The following is a 21,073-nucleotide window of genomic DNA, read 5'->3' as shown; positions in this document are numbered from 1 at the left end:
GACTTGAGACTCGACCTGGACTCTAGCTCAGTGACTTGAGACTTGACTTGGACTCTAGCTCAGTGACTTGGACTCTAGCTCAGTGACTTGAGACTCGACCTGGACTCTAGCTCAGAGACTTGAGACTTGACTTGGACTCTAGCTCAGTGACTTGGACTCTAGCTCAGAGACTTGAGACTTGACTTGGACTCTAGCTCAGAGACTTGAGACTTGACTTGGACTCTAGCTCAGTGACTTGGACTCTAGCTCAGTGACTTGGACTCTAGCTCAGTGACTTGAGACTTGACTTGGACTCTAGCTCAGTGACTTGAGACTTGACCTGGACTCTAGCTCAGAGACTTGAGACTTGACTTGGACTCTAGCTCAGTGACTTGGACTCTAGCTCAGAGACTTGAGACTTGACTTGGACTCTAGCTTAGTGACTTGAGACTTGACTTGGACTCTAGCTCAGTGACTTGGACTCTAGCTTAGTGACTTGAGACTTGACTTGGACTCTAGCTCAGTGACTTGGACTCTAGCTCAGTGACTTGAGACTTGACTTGGACTCTAGCTCAGAGACTTGAGACTTGACTTGGACTCTAGCTCAGTGACTTGAGACTTGACTTGGACTCTAGCTCAGTGACTTGGACTCTAGCTCAGTGACTTGAGACTTGACTTGGACTCTAGCTCAAAGACTTGTGAGCATCTCTGCATTTAACCCATTTCTGAAGTTTTTCTTTACATACACGCTTACTCAATACCAAAACTATGAATGTTTTTTTGTGTGTTATTTACAAATGCTTGAGCACAACATGTCTGAAATGAAAAACCTTTATGTATAAAGCATCTACTTCTGCTACAATATCAGCTCAAAATCTATATTAAAACAGCTGATAAGCAATTATGAATGAACTTATAATTGAAACATTGAGAAATAGCTTATTTATTGTAATTTGGGTAAAAAGTTCTTTCAATTACATACACAATGCTGCAAAAATGTGACTTTCTGGAGTTTATCCAATGTGGATACAGAACAACACAGAAGAGGAGAGAAAGAAAGAATAATGTCTCAACAAGGGAGAAGAATAGTTGGGCCAGGGAGGAGTAGCTGAAGCAGTTTCTATCCAAGGTGCATAGTGAGCGATGACATTAGATTATAATAGGGATTAGACCAGGACAGGCATTTTTGTTTCTATCCATTCTCTATTTTTGTTTCAATGTAATTGTGTATTTATATTTACACTTTTATCCAAATCAACTTACATTTGAGAAAAAATCACACACGTATCAATACAGTAAGAGATCTACAAGTGAAAATAAATACTAGAAAGAGATATTAGCACGCCCAGCATCAATAAGGTAAATACTTAGGGAAAGAAGTAAGCATTAAACAACAAAAACAGCCATTTTATAGCTATTGCCTGGTCTGACGAGGGAACAGAAGGAAAACAAACAGATCTGCAGGAACCACCCGGTCTTCACCTTCGACCTCTTGCTCTTCTCTGTGAGAAAAACCACTTTGGACAAATTCCACCTCGTCCACCTCCAAGAAAATGTCACAAGACCAAACGGGCAGCACAAGGACATACTGTACATAGGCAAAGGGAAGGATGTATGCTACAGTTGGAAAGAAGAAAAACAGCTAAAGCTGCGTTAAAGATTACCGGTTTGTTTTGTTTTTTAGAGGAAAGAAGCCGCAGCTCTGATCTCACTGCAGCCTTCGGTGCAAATGTAAATGTTAAGTCATGTGGACAGGTGAAGGTGTGGCAGGAAAGGGAATTTGCAGGTGACCTTTGTTCTCCAATTTGTCCCGTTCTTCCATCTCTTCTGATGAGAACGACGACGTCTGGTCGATTGAACAGTCGTGTTATAAGCTGCTTGTCTGTAAAATCTTGTGGTAAAAATAATCTCGGCAAAGGTCATCCGAATGATCCGTACGTGGCCATGAACTCTCGTGTCTCTTGACACATACGCTATTTTCAATATCAATATCAATTTTATTTATATAGCACACTTAAAACAACCAAGGTTGGCCAAGGTGCTTCACAGGTTAAATACAACAACAAGACACTACTCACACAGTAAAAGTACAGCAATAAAACATTATAATATACAGTATACGATATATAGTGATATTAAAACTCGAAGGAAATGCCAAAGAAAAGAGATGTGTTTTTAACGTTCGAGAGTTGGGGCGGTTCTGATGTGGACTGGCAGGTTGTTCCACAGGTTAGGGGCAGCTACACTAAAGGCTCGATCGCCTCTGGTTTTCAGTCTGCTTCTGGGTGCATCCAGGAGGAGGAGATTGGCGGATCTCAGCACTCTAGCTGGAGTATGAACGTGAAGAAGCTCCATTAAGTACAATGGAGCCAATCTATTAAGGCATTTAAAAGTTAAAAGTAAGATTTTAAAATCAATCCTGTAATGAACAGGAAGCCAGTGGAGGGAGCGCAACACAAGTGTGATGTGGTCCCTCTTCTTCTTTCCTGTCAGGAGGCGGGCAGCAGCATTTTGGACAAACTGCAGGCGCCTTTGCTATATATCTGTTTATCAAATTTAAACGCACTATCCAATACAACACCAAGACTCCTCACAGTTGAGCGGCTGTTTGAAGTTAAAGGGCCGTGAGAATCTACATCAAGCAGTTCAGGGTGTCCACACACTATGATCTCTGTCTTGTCTCCGTTTTGGTTGAGGAAATTTAGGTTCATCCACGTTTTGATGTCCTTCATACAGTCACGCAGGGGCTGCAGTGAACCCTTTGCTTTTACATTCAGGGGCAAATAAATTTGAATATCGTCTGCAAAACAGCGGAAAGAGACCTCATACCTCCCAAAGATGGAGGCCAGGGGCAGCATATACAAAGAAAATAAGATGGGGCCTAAGACAGGACCTTGAGGGACACCGCAGGTAAATGGGGCCGTTTCAGAGGAATAATCACCGAGGTGAACAGATAAGCTCCTATCGGTTAGATAGGACTGAAACCACCTAAGTGCAGTACCTTTGATTCCCACACAATTTTCCAACCGTGACAGGAGGATTGAGTGGTCAACAGTGTCAAAGGCAGCAGTGAGGTCTAAGAGCACTAGGACGGCAGAGACTCCTGAGTCAACAGTTAAAATCAAGTCATTAAAAACTCTTTAAAGTGCCGTTTCACTGCTGTGACGGGGTTTGAAGCCGGACTGGAACTTTTCATAAACATTATTATTAATTAAAAATGTTTGCAGCTGGGTAAAAACTACTTTCTCCAGGACTTTAGATAAGAAAGACAGTTTAGAGATGGGCCTGAAGTTAGAGAGAACAGAGGGGTCGAGATTTTCATTTTTTAGCAGGGGCGTAAAGGCGGACGGAACATGACCAGAGACAAGACAGGTATTTATCAATGACAAACTACATGGTCCAGTTTGAGGGAATTAATATTACCCTAGCCTGGTTATAATTTTAAAGATGGAGTTTGTTAGCCTGATCAAAACGACCAGGAATTCAGAGGATATTGTTCTTGTCCGTGGGGAGGAAAAAGATTTTGTGAAGGCACCCAAACCAACCAGTAGGAGTACAATGAGAATGATGTGATCGCTCCCTGGCTTCCCACATTTACGTCCAAGTATTGTTCTGGAAAGACAACGTTCATGTCTAATAGTCCGCTAGATTGAGCAGCTGTAAGTGTTTTATTTTGCATAGAATTCCATTTTTTATAATAAGGCAGGTTTTGGTTATAAATTGGGATAAAGGGAAAGGGATTATGACGATCTTCATAACATGAAATAAAAAAATACTACTAATTCAAGTGGGCAAGAAACCGGAGCACTTAGAAGATCAAACAAGCCAACAATTTATCCAGATTATCGAAACCAATGTATCTGGAGGACAGGCTAGGAAATAAAACAATAATGCTAATTATTAGGTTATAATTTTCCCTTAATAAAAATATAACAAATATAAAATAAATGTTCAGTAAATGTTTGATTCAATTATTTTGAATCACGAACAAACTAGCACTTAATTTTTCTACTAAGATATATATTTTGTTGAGGAAAAGGGACTGATTTCACTTTATTTTACTCTATACACTATATTTGTTGAAAAAGTAATTGATCATAATTGCTTTGAATGTTCTACCTCACTTTAACTCAGGAGCAAAAAAAATCAGCCTTTAAACTTGAAAGAAATAATATATTGAATTATATGAATTTTCCATCGTGATAACATTATTGGCCATATCGCCCGGCTCTATGTGGAGTTAAAACTGCAAGCGAGTGTACTGGAAATGTCTCTGGTGTGCAAGAAAATTACAGGTCGGCAGTCTCTAATCTGTGATAGATGACTCAGACGGTTTGGGTGGTGATTTTACTGTTTACCTGTGTTTTCTCTTCCAAATGAATTTGGCCGTAATAATATCTGAAATCCTGACTGATGTTTGTTTTTCTTTTTGCTCCATCTGACTTGTCCCAAGATCTCGGGGGAAAAAAACCCCCACGTTGTATAAAATTATCTTCAGATCGGAACCAAATTCTTTCGGTTTTTAAATTTGCGTCACTTAGTGTGCAGCAGGAGTTGCAACAGGCTACAGTGTACACCAGCCCGAGAGCTTAGTTTTTTTTTATCTTAAAAAAGGTGAATGGTTTGGCTGTTTCTCATCAACGTGAGTGTTTATGTCCAGCACTGGGTTAGTAAGGGGTGTTAGTGTGATAAGCCTCAAGGTATTGGGGTCATTGGGATCAGAATCTACGCCAGTACACACACACAAGTTTTAATAATCAGCTTAAATACACACTAGCTCTCTCTCTCTCACACACACACACACCTCTACTGTAAGTTGGCCAATTAAAAAACTGCCCAGGGAAAATACACACACAGAGGGAGAGTAAACGTGCTCACCTGGCCAGCTTGCTGAGGCCCAGAACTCTCTTGTTGGGGAGGTAACCGATGTGAACCTGCACACAGTGAAACATTCAAGGTTAAATATTTTATACTGGTCAAGTATACACAAGTGCCCCTGTGTACATCATGTTACGGTGCAACGCACAAACAAAAGTGAGCAAAAGTGAGTGATCGATATATTCCAGTAAAGATGTGCAGCGTGCACCTGCCAGGAGTGTACAGAAGGAAGGTGATTGGCCCAGAGTGTCGGAGTGACAGGCCGGTATTATAAAAGTGCAAATTGAAATGAGTGAAGAAAGGTGAAAACTACACAGGGCAGCTACGTTCACGCAGAACTGTAGACCGTCAGTCCCTCCTGGCTGCTTTAAATCTGACAGTATGATCTCCACCTCCCATCACACACGATGCACAGTGTCATACAGCAAACACTCCAAACGAGCACAATAAATATATACAGTATATATTGTTAGTATTTATTCCTGTAGCCTTACTAACGGAAGTGCAGTTGACCATCTCTTCAAACTGAAGAAACGTGGCTGTTTCAAGCCATTTTTGGATGTTTATAAAGCAGTTTTTGTGTGTGGTAATAAAACTAAAGGATATTTTCTTGGCATAAACAGTAAAGAGAAAAAAAAGATTTCAACAAAATAGTTACAGTATACGTGGTCGGTTATAAATGTGTGGAAATTGACATGGGCTGATGTTATCATTCTAGTCCAGTATTGTGCTGAAGTCTGTTTCCCCATCGTTATGCATCTCCCTCTTACATTAATCTTAAAGAGGTCATATTTTGCTCATTTTCAGGTTCATCATTATATTTAGGGGTTGTACCAGAACAGGTTGACATGGTTTAATTTTCAAAAAACATCTTTTTGTCATGCTGCACATTGCTGCAGCTCCTCTTTTCACCTTGCGTTGAACGCTCCGTTTTAGCTACAGAGTGAACTTCTAAAAGATCTTTGTTGGGAGTTGCACATGCGCAGTTCCTAGGTAAGGACTACTAGCCAATCAGAAGCAGAGTAGGGTGGGCCCAGAAAAGCCGGTAAACACGGCTTCGGTTCATCTGTACATGTTCCCGAACCAGCCAAGCAACGTGGACTGCAGAAAGAGATTCATAGTTATTAAAAACTGAGCTGTGTCTCTACATCACAGAGACAACTTTATGTCCTTTGACCGCCTGGAGGGTAGTTACTGTTCTTGAGGGCGTGTCTGACTAGTCGCTAGGCGAGCGATATGACGCGCATTGTGCTGTGACATTATTGACGCTTGGTCAAGGCCCTTTGGCGTTGCTTTTTTAACGCCCCTGGCTACCCCTTTAGAGTCATTTTTATACGTTTAGGGCTCCCCGGTGAAGTTAGCAATGCTTAGCAACAACAAATATGTAACGTCCGGTAAAGTTAACAACAATAAATATGCAACGTCCAATTACACTTTCAAAATAAAACGCTAGTGTTTCGAAACATCGCCATTTTGACACGGCACGTTATCAAGAGAAACGCTGCAATTTGGTTAGATTTAGGCAACAAAACTACTTGGTTAAGGTTAAGAAAACATCATGGTTTGGGTTACGTCAGTTAACACGTAAGTTAACGAACGTCACTTAAGTAATTTATGTAACTTGCTTAACTTAAATAAAAATATCCAATGTTGACTTTTTGTTTCACATGGGACTCAAACAGCGCTCTCCTGGTTCAAAGTCGGGGTTCTGGCCCTCCATCCACCCCAACCACGTCCTTACTCAGTCTTTTCTGTTAAATATCATATAGACCCAGATCGGCGGGGAGCGTGGATGCACAAATAGCGCACGCACGTGGACCCGCGAATTCGCCCTTACAGCGACAGACAGTTAAATTCAGTTCAGCAGGGACAATTAAGCTTATATTACTTCTCCCTTGTGATTTGTGTGCGTGAGTGAATCAGGTGAGAATCTGCTTATGTTTCTTCAGCTGTAGAGCAAGTTAATTTCCTGTTAACATGCATATGCCTTTGTATATTTCTCAGTTTCTATTTGTAAATTTTGCCGTGTCTTTCGATGTGCTAGCTTGAATCATGAGTGCATGCTATTATGGGTTATGTCAATAATATAGGTTATTTGAACACCAAGTGTAAGGAAGTTTTCCATCAGATTTGTTGGAATTTTTAAGATTTATAATAGAAAACCCTTATTTGGAAGAATTTGATTTGAAGATATTTCTTCTTTGCTAATTTCCAGAACCACACCCATTCACTGTTGTAACCTGTCGCTGGAATAAACAAAGCATCCTCTCAGAATCGATTGTCTGGCCGGAATAACTTACATCCATAGTTGTCAGACCCAAACCAATTGTTTTCCGAGGTCCCCTTCCTCTCACCTTCCTTTACCGTCAAGAACTGATGCTACAGGGCATCCCCCACTGCGCTGAACTGTGAAGCTATAGGGATCCCCAGTGCGTTACAAACTGACGGGTCTTGACCATGCGTCCGTTTGTGACGAGTCGGGGAGAACGAGATGTGACGAGAGAACAAAAGGAAAAGGCTGGCCTACAAACGAGCTGTTTTCAGGCAGAGCAGTGTTTTCTGTGGGAGATGGGAACTCCCTTTGGGGTGGACTTTGGGCTTTGCAAACCTGTTACATGCACAAAAAAAGTTATAGTACTTGATAAAGGAGAGTGAAAAGGGCAAAAAGCATAATAATAACAATAATGAAAACAGCTGGTCTTGTGCCCTTTCAGGGGACCCAAGGACACTTTACACATAAGGAGGGGGACAAAACCTTTATCCTGACCCTAAACACAAGCAGTTATTGTTTGGTGAGTTTAAGTTACCCTGGATATTCAACTGTTGATACAAATTACAGAAGCCAGAGCAGGTGGATGAGCAGCAGACAGAGGAGGAAGAGACGGAGCCGTCAGCTGGAGAATCACTGCTGTAGATGTCTGGAGGCTCCAGTTCTCTTACAAACCAACACACACACACCAACACACACACTCAAATGTCAGACGCAATTTGTTGACAAGACGAGAGAAAGGGCAGCGGCAACAAGCGTGCAAAGATCTCTTTTTCTGCTTTTTCTTCCAATCCCTCCCTTTTCCTCCCTCTCTGCAGCAGCAGCAGCTTGACATATCGACATCAAACACACCGGCTGTCACGGCTGCTTTTTCACTTATCTGCTCACATTATTCATGTTTACTAGCACAAGCTGTGAGTGACGATGGGGCGAGGTAAAAAAAGAAAAAGAAAGAAATAATAACGAGAGGATCCATCAAGGTTACAGAAACCTACTTTTAATAAACTCCAGAGTCTTTTTTTAAAGCACTTTTAGTTCTCAGTTCTGGTTTTACGGCACGTTTGGTTCAGCCTCAACGCTCTCATCAACCTGTTCAGCAAACAAGCTATGATAAACCGACTGTACGCTGCTCAGGCCTGAACAGCAAAGAAAGTTAACTAACGAGCTGTTGAAGAAAGTGGAACATTAGCAGCTAAAAGGAGAGTGAATACTTACATTTATCAAGTCGTGAGAAACATGACATAAAATGAATGTTGCTCTGTGGAAAATATATCTGGGCTGTGTGGATGTCACCTTGTTCTTTTGCCATCTTGTGGCCCAAAAATATAAATTATTATTATTAATTATTATTATTTAAAAAGGTTGTGCCCAGTTTTTGTTGAAGCTGTCTTACATTGTGCTGCTGCTGAATTGTATTGTGTTATACTGACCAGTGTTTGTATTATTTTGCCCACCCCATTTCTATCCTCAGGTGTGCTCTAATGCAGGAAAGTCGTATTAGACTGCATTATTTTTAGCTGGGTGTACATATGTACTCATGATTTTTCACAGCCGCATCGTTCCATCAAATGAAAATACTTTGGATGCTTGTGCATCATTTGTGCACTAACTGGCTGTGGGCTTGCATCCAGAAATTTCATAGAATGGCACTTTACTGCGTATGTGTGTGTTTACTGTACTAGATGCAGCACTTAACTGCACTAAATAGCACTTAAACATAATTAAATAGTACTTAATTTCAGAGAATGGCACTTTACTGCATAAACAGCACTTTAAATGAAATAACCCTGTCTACAAAACTGTGGTGCCTTTTATAATATGATGTTGAAAATTGTGTTTCTAACCCTTTCATGCATTAATTATGACAGCCTATGTCAAGATTTATTTCCTATGAATCTTTATTGCTCTTTAGGCATGAAAAATAAAATTAGAATTTTTTTTTTTAAACACACATTTTTTAAAGACTTTTTTAAATGTCCACTAAGGTGGACAGGGCGCGTGTAAGGTTAATTTAATGTTTAGCTGTGTTACCTTGTACTTTCACGACCTGCCGGGGGACTACAGATGTAAAATAGCCTTCGGGCTAATTCTGGCATATTTACATTGCTGAAAAGCTAAGATGTCCATTAATATGCACTGTCCCTTTGAAATAAATAAATAAATAAATAAATAAATAGTCAGGTTGAAACAAAGTTATTTTGGATTTGTAAGTTTTGCCTCTAAAGTCCTGGTGAGTAAGAAAATATAGAAAATATATCTTAAAATAATTAAATGGACACAAATGCATCTTCAGTGGTGACAAGTAGCTGTAACAGATAATTATTATCTATTTATCTAACAGTAAACGTGTGTTTAAAGTAAATCTATTAAACTGCTTTTCCAGTCCTATATTGTAGTTCTGTGACTCCTTTATGGCAGCTTTGCATGATTCAAAGTTCAAAAAAATAATTTTCTGTCTTCTTGCAGGCCTTCATATCAGCCTCTGTCTGAAACAAGCTGTAGATGCTCCTGTCTCTTTTAAGCCCTCCCTCACAGGGATTTCTTTTAAATACTTTAACCTCATTATTTGAAGCTTTGGCCTTGTTTAACATGAACGTCCAACATTGTAACAGTGTAGATAAGTCATAAAATGTGGAAACGCATAATAGGCCTCCTTTAAATAAAATAAATAAACACAAAAATGAATGAATTAATAAAAAAAAGTGTGTGTTGTGATTTCAATTCACAAACACGCACATGATTCATCAAATAAATAAAATAAAATATCTATCTATAACAGAAAAATACATAATAATCAAAATTGTTTTATTAATCTGCCTTTCTATCTTTCTATCTATCTATATCTACCCATCTATCGCTCTCTCCATGTAGATATAGATATATAAATATAGATGGGGGACCACTTTGAACAAAGGTGTACGAATGGTCTAAAACTAGGGACACACAGTAAGAGCCCCAATCCGACCTCTATTCACCTTCTATCAAAGGAAACTGCCATCCTCTCCATAACGCTTACATTTAAGATTGACCCGTCAGTGACCTGTTTCCGCAGGAAATACATCACATAGAAGGACCTCGAGTGTTTTTGCGATGTATTTTCTCTTCCAGCTGTTGATATGACAGCAGCTCTGCTGATCGCAAAGTAAACGACAGCCTGCAATTAACTGCTCTCGTGCGTCAGACACTGAAACAGTTTATCAAACAGCCGGCGGCTACCTGCACAGGAGGAGGAGGCGGCCTCTCGCTGTGTGGTGACTCACTGAGCGACACACCGGATGGACAGACGGACAGATGAGAGAGGCTGGATAAGAGGCAACGCCGCTGCTGATGACGAGGGGAGGGACATAAACAGCCACCTGATGGCCACCACACACACACACACACACACACACACACACACACACACACACTAACAAACACAGGAGGTGTGGTAAGTGGTTGTGTGATTCACTGCTGTCATCAGAGCCCTTTTAAACCTCTGGAAAAGGATCAGCTGCCAGCCCCTATTGTCTTAAACGACATGCACCTGCAGGCGAAGATGGAGGGATAAGGAGAGCACAGAAGGAAAAATCCGAAGGAGGAAAGAAGCCAATCGGGTTTTAGTGGAGAGTAATGATGTCAAAGGAGCAGGAAGGAGGCTAAAAACAAAACAAATTTAGGATAAACAGATCTCAGCTAATCTAATCCAGCTAATTTCTCTTGTTCTCTGTCTCTGTTGTTCAGACCAGCCGCATCCAGATAAACGTCACAGAGTTGGTTTAAGGAACACGTCTGTTACCATGTTTTTACATCCCCGAACATACTTCAGCCTGTATGGACATTTCTGTCACAATAGACAATTATTTGCTACTCTTCAACCTTTTTCATCTGTTTTTGTTTTGCCTTTTAACGTATGTCAGTGACTGTGTTTGGGTCGGGGTTTTCTCGTTTTTTTTTTTTATATATTTGTTCTAATTCTTTCTTCTTTTTTGTGTTTAAAGTTTAAAACAAATCTACAGCAATGTAAAACAGTGGTTTCCAGTTTCAAGAACCAACGAGTGCTTCAAGGAATACTTCTACGTTATAGGAAATATGTTTATTGGTTTTCTGGTGGAGCGTTAGATGAGAAGATCGACACCACGCTCATGTCTTTATGGTAAATGTAAAACTACAGCCAGCTGTCGGTTAGCTTAGCTTAGCATAAAGGCTGCAAATGAGGAAACAGCTAGCCTGCCCTGTACCCCAGTAACAAAATCTACCTGCCACCACCTCTAAACTTAAAAAAAAACAAACTCCAAATCGTAGTTTTTTGTAAATCTTCGAAACGTTGGTTTATTCTGTACAATAAATGAAGTGTCAAAATGACAAGTTGTCATTTTATAGGTGATTATAAGCAGGTTTTTTTGTATCAGAGTGAAAATGTGTCAGTATAATAGGTTTCTAATAAACAATAATAATAGGTAGAGCGGGTTGGCCGTTAATCGGAAGGTCGGCGGTTCGATCCCGGGCTCCCCCTGGTTGCGTGTCGAAGTGTCCTTGGGCAAGATACTGAACCCCGATTTGCCCCTGGCGGCTGTTCCGCCAGTGTATGAATGTGTGTGAATGCTAGTTTCCGTTTGAGCACTTAGGCTCAGTGTATGAATGTGTGTGACTGGTGAATGCAGATGTAGTGTAAAAGCGCTTTGAGTGGTCGAAAAGACTAGAAATATACAAGTACGGAGCATTTAAATGGGACCACCGTGAGTTAATAAATGAACATCATGTTGTATTGATGAAGACTTGTAACTAACGATTGAGACCATAAACTCATTTGGAAAGTGTTTACGGAGGAACATCAACCCCCGAGTAAAACCACAACCTTTCACCTTTTTATGATTTAAATAATAAATAAGATCTACGAATTTAAATGAAAAACCACCAAATTCTTACACGACAGGAGGAAGGTCTGCGTCGCTCTCCACAGATTCGCAGACTTACTTCTTTAACAACGACCTCGTCTTGTTGGCCTTTGACGGGCACCACGCTACACATGTCATCATCCTGTCATCATGTTCCAGCAAAGTGAACTCATCTCATTTATGAAGGAATGAATGTGTTCTAAGTGCTTGAATTTCTCTCAAAAATCCCGTCGAACCCTGGTATGTGTGCGCTTCGCTCACCCTGCCGAAGATGGGCACCAGGTGATGTTCACACATGGAGAACATGTCGATGTCTTTTACGATCACCATCTCGTCGTGGTCTTCGTCAAAGATGGCGTCATTCAGCACGTCTGCGAAGAAAGAAAACGGAGGGGAGATGAAACTAAAGTCAAGAGTCAAGAATTTTACTATATCAGATATAATTTGCATAGTTTTTAGTGCAAATTTCTATTTTTATATTTATGATTCTTGACTTTTTTCTTTTCTCACTATATTTATTGTGGCTGTTAATTTAATTATGATCTCATCTTAATCCAGATTAATAGTAATTATTACTAAAAAGCTATTTTACTATTTCTTTATCTGCTGTAGATCCTTATTTTATGTCCTTTGTCACCGTTTAGCTCTGTTTACACATTTTTTGATGTGTACACAACCCGTCCTCCATTTTCATACCCTCGATGACAGACAGATGGAAACCACCAGGGACATCAAGTTCACCTCGACCGTTCAGCTGCCGCTGTCTTTACCGTCGACTTTGGTGTTTCTCTCTGGCAAACATCGCGGTCTAATAATAGCTCTGCTTCCATACGCTCCTTCCTGTTGTCGCTTTATTGCATTTTTCAGTTGCCGGGGTTCAATAAACTGCTTTATCTGTATGTGACAACGCAGGCGTCTCTCCTTCTCACCGCCGCACTTTTTAATTTCCTGACTGGCTATCTGTTAGAGGGAGAGCGGACGAGGTCAACGACACAGAACAGACTGACTTGTTGCTTCAGTCTTAATGTGTGTGTAAACAAGCGAGCAGGTAGTCTGTGTTTGAAGCAGGTTGAGAAGATCAACACATTGAGATGCTCTTAAAGTCTCTTTTTTAACCATTTTTGTTAGTCTGATTATGACACAGTTGGAAGCAACGATGCTAAGGCATGATGAAGATCGTTGTCTTGATTTTGTCTCGTGGTGTCTCTTGATCTTATTTCAGACTTTTGTCTGCAGATGAGGCTCTCTGTTTGTGGATCATTAGCTTCTCCTCTGCAGGAGAAACCATAAGTCCAGTAACTTTTTCTTTGACTGTCTGATTAGATTTTTTGACCGCTCAGGTTAAACTTCAGACGTTGTTTAAGGCTGAGATTTATCAGTATTCATTTTAGGTCCATTTACTGCAATAAATCTTCCTACTGATTGTTCTGATAGTTGCTGTTCCTGACTGCCAGTTGTGTTATCCTGGAAAACACGTTAGCTATCATCCTAAACATCCTAGTTGCAGCACATTTTAATATTTAATATGCTATAAATTAAGATATAAACCTGTACTTAATGCACATTTGGCCAGGTTCTTTAAATTAAATTAAATGTCAGCAACAAGACTAAGAGTCTACAACCATACCACCAGCTCTGCTAGCAGCTAAATGCTAACATCAGCATGCTAACATGCTGGTATAGATTTTTACTAGTCACCATCATAGTTTATCAAAAGCATTTTTGCCCATTCTCAACCATCAGCATCAACCTGAATAGTGTAAAATATGGTAATTTAACTAACTACAAATACATTTTAAGAATTAAGATGAATGAAATAAAAATAATGCACACTGCTAGCGTAAATTATCTTTATAGGAGATATAGTTTCTAGCTTATGCAGCAATATGATTTTGCGTTTTTGAGCTTAAGACAGCAATCTATTAAGGTGATTGTAAAAGATATGTATATTATAATCAAATAGTTTTAATTTGGCACAACGGTCCTTCATTTGATTGACAGCAGAAGCTATGTAGAGCATTCAAACTTTGAGGAAACATTTTTTAAAAAAGGTGAAAAGCACAATATTCAAACTTCCATAAACAAACCTTTTTAAACTCAGATTATTATGAGTTGATATTAAATACATCATGTAAGGCATTTTTTAAATTAATTTATTAAATTAAATTTTACAATTTATTAAATGTAAAAGTAGATTTAGAAAATTCTAGCCATTGGAAATATAATACACTACAATGTATCCTATCTCCATGAATAAATACCATAGCATGTCTGGACTGATTGAATAATAAACAATAGTTTCCATAGACAATAATGTAAGATAGTGACAGTTTTACTATCATTCTTTTCATCCATCCATCCATCCATCCAATTGTTGAAGGAGATGGTGGAGAAGGGGGCTAAAAAACTTAAGGCGGTAGTGGTGTCTTATAGTGGGCACCACAGGCAGACATGTTCTAATTCTGCACATAGTGGTTTCAAGAAATTGCATCTATCTTGTTTGTTTGAGTTTAACCAGCTCCTGGACACACTTTAAACCTTGTTGATCCACAAACAAGAAAAACTGATCCTGATACGTCAGCCTGCAGGTGGACATTGTAAATAAAGAGGTAATTCTGTTTTGAAAGTTTTGTAATCAAGAACAAAGTTAAAGGGACTTTGCCGCTGATAATGTTGGTACAAATATTTTTTTTGCCTTTTGGCTTTTCAGCTAATTCCAGGTATGTTGAACACCTGATCTTGTGGTCTCGTGTTCCCCGATCTCAGTAAGAGCTGAAAATGACTAGTTGATTCATCAACAAATATTTTGACAATTATTAAAGTTAAATGCCAAACATTTTCTAGTTCCAGCTTCTCAATTCTGAAGATTTGCTGCTTTTCTTCATCGTATGGGATAGTGAACTGAAGATCTTTGGGGTTTGGACTGATTTTTTTATATGAAACACAACAGTGACATGTCACCTTTTTGGTTAATATGTGGAACAGCAACGGAAGAACATAACTATTCTTTTGGAGTTGTGTTTCTGGCCACCTGCTGAATATAGGTCCAATATTCTCTCTCTTTTAGCTCCGTTTTTGGTCTCCACCAACTCCTGAGGGAAATTATCTGGCTCTCTAGTGGCAAAATGCACCACTATGTTCACCAGATACTATCTAATTGCGTCTGTTTGCTGCTGAGCAGGTAGTGTACAGTGGCTATTTCGAGATCTTATTCTGAAAACAGTTGCCTGCTGCAGCCGAAAAAAAGAGAGAGTGGACAGCTAAAAAAATGAGCTGAAACTCACGTTAATGCTCCTTTAAGCCAAAGAAAGCTGCAGATTCAGGTGATAATTCTCTGTAGGTTCATCACTACAAGAGACCCCTTTTTCACATTATCCCATTGTTTTGACATTGCTATTATAAAAATATCAATTATAAGCCGTTGACAATAATCGTTAGATGCAGCCTTAATCTGAACAAAAATAAGACCCAAGTAATAAACCGGACTTTAAGGACAATTAATCGCACACTCCGTCCACTTCCTCATTACAGATCCTACACCATCAGTTACAGTGAAAGCTCCACGTGCGCACGCACACACACACACAAACTAACACACACACATACCCTGAAGCAAAATAACATTAAGTCAACCATAACCAAATAAAGGGCAGCTGGTGAGGACCGCCAGTTCAGAAGCCCTGGGTGACAGAAAGACGAGGCGGCTATCAGGTAATGACAGTGTTACTCATCATCAGCTCCCCATTCAATAGTGTTGCCTCCTGTGTGTGTGTGTTATTCAGTCACACACACACACACAAGAGTGAAGAGAGGCCACATGTTGAAACACTCTGAATGGAGCAGGAAATGGTAGAGCGAATGACTAAATAAACAAGGTTATTCATTTATTGTTCAGACAGCGAGATGTGTGTGTGTCACTGCTACATCGCCTACATTTCCTATACTTTGTCGTATGTAGTAACGAGTCACCCCTGTACATCCCTGCCTTTAAATACACATAGACACACACTCGATTTGTGTTTGAGCAACATTTATAACAAGACGTTTATGTCCCAGTTTCACATCCAATAATAGTCAGTCTTTGTGATGCTCTCAGATCTGCTGAGTCTCAGGAAATTGTGTTTCTGTTCATTTAAAAAGACATTTATTGACTGAATCTGAAGACTCTGTTGCTCTGAGCTGCCTTTTGGTTTGAGGCTACAAAAGGCTTTCTGTGTGTGCGTGTGTGTGTGTTTGCTGCTTTATTTTAACTCATGTCTTATTTTTATATTTTTCTTTATATTTATCATTTCTATCAGTAAAGAAAATATACAGTACATATACACACACAGTATATGTATATATATACGTATATATATACTGTGTGTGTGTGTGTGTGTGTGTGTGTGTGTGTATATATATATATATATATATATATATATATATAAATAAAATATAAAAAATATAGTGGACACACTGAGTTACTTCTTGAAATCTGCAACGATCAAATTTAAACAAAGTCCAGGTTCGACGAACTTATCTGGCGAACAGTAACATTATTACCGTTGTCCACACCGTCTTCTTGCTTCAACTTTAATCTACTGTACTGTAGTTGTGCACAAACAGTTTTTTAGTGCAGTGAGGGATCAACACAACATGTCAGGTCACACTTATGTACTTAAGTTTAACTAACATGGTCACATTTGATAATTAGCACACAGAGAACAGCTGACGCTGAAGGGAAAGTCTTTAGCTTTGCAGGTATTGGACAAATAAAAAATTTGACCTGATGATGGCGCTGGTGTCACCAAAGTTATTACATGCAAAAGTTTGTTGAGAGTTTTTAAAGTTTTCCTTTAAAGCTCTGGGCCATTGACTGGAGACATATTCATGCACATGCGCACAGACGTCTCCACATTAGTCTACATTAGCATGGAGAGGTTGGTTATGTCAAAATCAATTTTATTTATATACCACAAAATCAAAAATATGCCTTGATTGGTGGAACGTACCTACCTTTACCATCCAAAACTATGATTGGAAATTTATTCTAGTAGTAGAATACCTGGAAAACAACAGTCAGAGGTGCAGTATGTGACCTTAACTACAATTCCCAGAGAGCACTGCGGTAAGAAACATCCAATCAGAGGGATTTATGGTCTTAAAGCAGAGTGACATTTAGAGGTTGAGCTCTGCTAAACCTGATTGACATATTTAAATCAAAAGTTGGGGTGAGTAGAGAGCCCCCCCCCACCACCACCACCCCTTAGCAGGTGAACCTGAAAGAGACTTTCTAATGTCAAACTAACTCTGCACATAAGTCAACCTGCACAGTGACGGTTAAACACCCGAATGTCGAGTATTAAAGTCATTTTGAACAAAAATGATAAAACAAATTTTAAACAATAATGTGGTTACAGCTTCTTAAACGCAACGACTTATGATTCACACACATAATTTCGAAATGTACAGTAGATAAATATATTAGTATCAAAATGTTAAAGTGGAAAAACGTAAAATGTACATTTGGTCACTTAATCAATTCCTCGATCGACAGAAGATCAATGGACCATGATTCATTAAATCAATAAATGACAAAAGTTTAGTGGATCCACCTTCTCAAATGAAAACTATTTACAGCTTTTCTTTGTTTTTTTTTTATAATAGTAGATTGAATGTATTTGGAAAATACTTCATCTTGCACTCTGGGGAACTGCAACAGACGTTTTTCACTATTTTCTGATATTTTAAAGGCCAAACAATTAAAAGAGAAAATAATTCACAGACTTATTGATAATGAAAATACTCGTTATTTGATTGAAGGAAGCACTAAACCGAGGAACGTTTTAATCTGTAACGGGCCTCCTGTAACATCATAAGCTCAGAATTCCTGCATGACTTTTCCTCATCCCGTTTTGTCGGTCATGTGCTCGACTAAACAACTGGACTTTAGGCTCACGTTGGGAAGAAAGCTGAACCCATGACCTGCACGCACATACACGTGACCGATCAGCCACTAAAAGTGCCGTAACTCTCCACAAACACCCAGCACTGTGAAAGCGACATGTGTTTTTTGAGTTCTCTGCTTTCTAACAAGTCAAAGGGGGAGTCTGCTGTAACAGCCAATCAGCAGACAGACAGAGCACCGCCTAAGGAATAAACGCGTGTAAATCATAATTATCCTCAGCGCTGCCCATCCTTTGCTGCTCAGAGGTGAGAAGTAGATGTGAGTCGTCTGCTCGTACCGGAGGAACCTTCTCAGGACATACATGAACTCTCATCTTATCTCTGTTACGTCTTTGCACTGGGTGCCCTCACATTTTTCTCTCACTCCGTTTGCATTCCTTCTTTTAGTATTACAGCTTCATAACACACAAAACTACCCCCGCAACATCTAAACTGCCTCCAGATGGGGATCTGGAGGAGGCTGAGACGGAGAACAGGGGGGCAGATCCCAGACTCCAACCACTCCAATGAGATGTAGGCGTGGAGAAGCCGGCCCACGTGATCCGGACTCTGGCATGTCAACCCCCCGTCCAGGTGCTTTTCCCCCCCCCCCCCCCCCAAACCCCTCTCTGGATGTTGGGAGCATCAGGCCGGGCCGGTTTGGTTTGCATGAGGCACAGATACATCTTACAGACAGATCTGCAGCTTTTGAAGAGCTGAAGGGCGGGATTAGTCAGCTGTGATTGGCCGCATCATTGTCATTTTAATTTCAGTGACTTTCACACCAAGACGCCCGGTAAAACCTGCCTGATCAAATTGTGAAAACGGCAAGCAAAGCACCGTACACGAGGTGGCATGCAGGAAAAGGAAAAGAAATTCTAGTCAGGGTCACAAAGTTTTCAAAAATATAAATGTTGTCAAGCAGAATTTTGGAGAAATGTGTCTAAAGTAACACATAACATTAGGGCTGGTCATTTCTTTATGGATTAATCAGGATATTCCTTCTTCAATTGATCATTTAAGATGTGGAATCTAGAAAATAAAATGCTTCATAAAGCCCAAAGTTATGTCTTAACTAATGATTAATTATTTTTATTATTTATTTATTAACCTGTTGATAATTTTTCTGATTCAATGAAAAATGTTAGCCTTTAGAATAGATTAAAATAGAAAAAATAGTTCCCAGAGATGAAGGTGACGTCTTCAGGTGTCTTGACCGACCAACAGTCCAAATCCCAAAAGATGTTCAATTTACTACCATATACAGAGAAAAGGGAAAAGTCTTCACACTGGAGAAGTTTTTTGCCTTAAAGATTTAAACAATTAATCGATTATCCAAATAGCTGCATTGATTTCTGCATGGCTTAATCGTTTCAGCTGGACAGTGGAGCCATAAAGGACCATAAAAGGATATTTTGGGTTTGAATATTTCATTTCTAAACACACTACAGCTTCAGCAAAGCTTGAAACAAGCAGAGACACGATGTCTGATGTTAGGGATGTCTGTGGAAAGTGGCTAGTGCTTAATACTCAAGTATTACAAGTACAATAGGCTACTTGACTGTACTTAAGCACCAGTTATATAAAACATCAATGTACAATGTATCTGTGGACTAAGTACATTCCTTCATGATACAAATGTGAGGTACTTGTACTTTCTTTACATGCCACTTTCTACTTCACCACATTTCAGAAGGAAATATTGTACTTTTACTTAAATAACATTTCCAATGCACGACTTTTACTTGTAACAGAGTATTTTGTCAGACCTGGCACCTGTTGATCGCAGGACAAATCCCAACAGCCTCTGAGCGGCTTTGTGGATTTAAAAACTCACCGATAATTTTCTCCTGGTAGCCCTTGGTGAAGAACTGCATGGCGGTGGCAGCCCTCCAGGGGGTTTTGAGGAGCCCCTGCCGCTGCGGGTCCTCCCCGAGCCCCCGCAGGATGGTGGTGTAAGCCGCGGCCAGGGACGGCAGGCTCATCTCGTTGTCCTCCACGCTCCTGGTGCGCTCCTCCCTCCAGCACTCCATCACCGAGGCGGCCGGCCGGTGCGCACCGGACTCCGCGCCCGGAGGCTGGGGGGCGGCGGGGCGCACGGTGCCGCCGGCTGACCGCTTCACCATCGCGTCAAAGTGTCCGTTCAGCACGGAGCCGGTGTCCCCGCTGTCTTTCTTCTCGTTTGAGCCGTACTGTGTCTGTTTGGAGTGATCCATCACTTCTTTTCCTGCCTTCACCTTGTGTTTCCTCTCCACGGAGCACTTGTTGGATCACTTTCTCCTCCCCACACAGTTGGCTTTGAAGGGTCCCTTGCGGGTTTTTTTTCTCTGCGCGCTCCTCCAGCAGATTCTGCATCCTTGGACTTTATAACAGCAGGATAATCCAGGGAGAGCTCCTATTGGCGGGCCGGCTCCAGGAGGCGGGGACACCCCCCTCCTTTGGGCTGACAGGGAAACTGAAGATGAGGAGCTGCAGGGAACCACAATCACAATATTCACTCCAAGACCTGTTTGTAATGAGATGTGTTTGCAGAAAACTTAACAAAAAGCGAACTATTTTTAAACAAATAAATCTTGTAAACAAAGGTTACATGTCCACTGGAAAAAGCCTAAATCACAGGCACGAAATGAGTACAAAACCAAAAGAAAAATACAATTTCTTTTAGAAATATCTGTTAAACTCAAGACTTAAAACAGGGGGGCAACTACCAGAGTCCAAGGAATCACTGCACCCAGCCAAGAACTAACAGCACATAAAACAGATAAGCTTTAAAGTTTTTCTCATTCGCTTTGGTGCATTCCTCGAATCATCCTTCACATTTGCAAAACAGTAAGTGCATTTCTCGAAACAGGTAGTACAAACAGCACAACACAGTGGATTACCTGCAAAAGCCCATAACTTGCTCAAAATCCTTAGTCTATCTCTCAAAAGCAAATCTTTATGTCATTAAACTTGTCAGTGCCATCAGAACAACAAGTCCTTGTGTCTTGTTTATGAACAAGCAAGTCAAAATGTTTAGCCATCTTGTCAATATAACAGTGTACTCTAAGTATTTTCTGATGTACATTTTGGCTAAGATTTTGATGACAATGATTGAAAATGCAGAAGGCTGCACTTTTTTTGTATGGCATATATCACTTTCACC

At 40.1% G+C, this 21,073-nt stretch overlaps 2 protein-coding genes across 4 annotated transcripts in view; both read right to left on the bottom strand.

The window, feature by feature from the left end:
- LOC123984629 (metabotropic glutamate receptor 8-like) overlaps positions 1 to 21,073 on the bottom strand; it is a 185,794-nt gene that overhangs the window by 112,001 nt on the left and 52,720 nt on the right. The gene's annotated exons all lie outside the window — the stretch shown is intronic.
- LOC123984630 (GTP cyclohydrolase 1-like) lies at positions 4,854 to 20,239 on the bottom strand. Its single transcript, XM_046071619.1, has 3 exons — positions 19,766 to 20,239; positions 12,265 to 12,374; positions 4,854 to 4,913 (listed from the first exon to the last, which is right to left on the bottom strand). Exons 1-3 carry the CDS (start codon positions 20,142 to 20,144, stop codon positions 4,854 to 4,856), a joined length of 549 nt encoding a protein of 182 aa, XP_045927575.1. The 5' UTR covers positions 20,145 to 20,239.

The sequence above is a fragment of the Micropterus dolomieu genome, linkage group LG16 (genome assembly GCF_021292245.1).
Source record: "Micropterus dolomieu isolate WLL.071019.BEF.003 ecotype Adirondacks linkage group LG16, ASM2129224v1, whole genome shotgun sequence".
In the NCBI taxonomy this organism is placed as follows: Eukaryota; Metazoa; Chordata; class Actinopteri; order Centrarchiformes; family Centrarchidae; genus Micropterus; species Micropterus dolomieu.
Note: the sequence above shows the minus strand (reverse complement) of the source record. Positions and strands in the feature narration are given on the sequence as shown.

Excerpts from the sequence above, each read along its gene's own strand:
- LOC123984630 (XM_046071619.1), bottom strand. The coding sequence starts at position 20,144 with ATGGATCACTCCAAACAGACACAGTACGGCTCAAACGAGAAGAAAGAC. Across the intron at positions 12,375-19,765 it reads CTACCAGGAGAAAATTATCG|ACGTGCTGAATGACGCCATC; the intron begins GTGAGTTTTTAA and ends CTTTCTTCGCAG. Across the intron at positions 4,914-12,264 it reads TGGTGCCCATCTTCGGCAGG|GTTCACATCGGTTACCTCCC; the intron begins GTGAGCGAAGCG and ends CACTGTGTGCAG.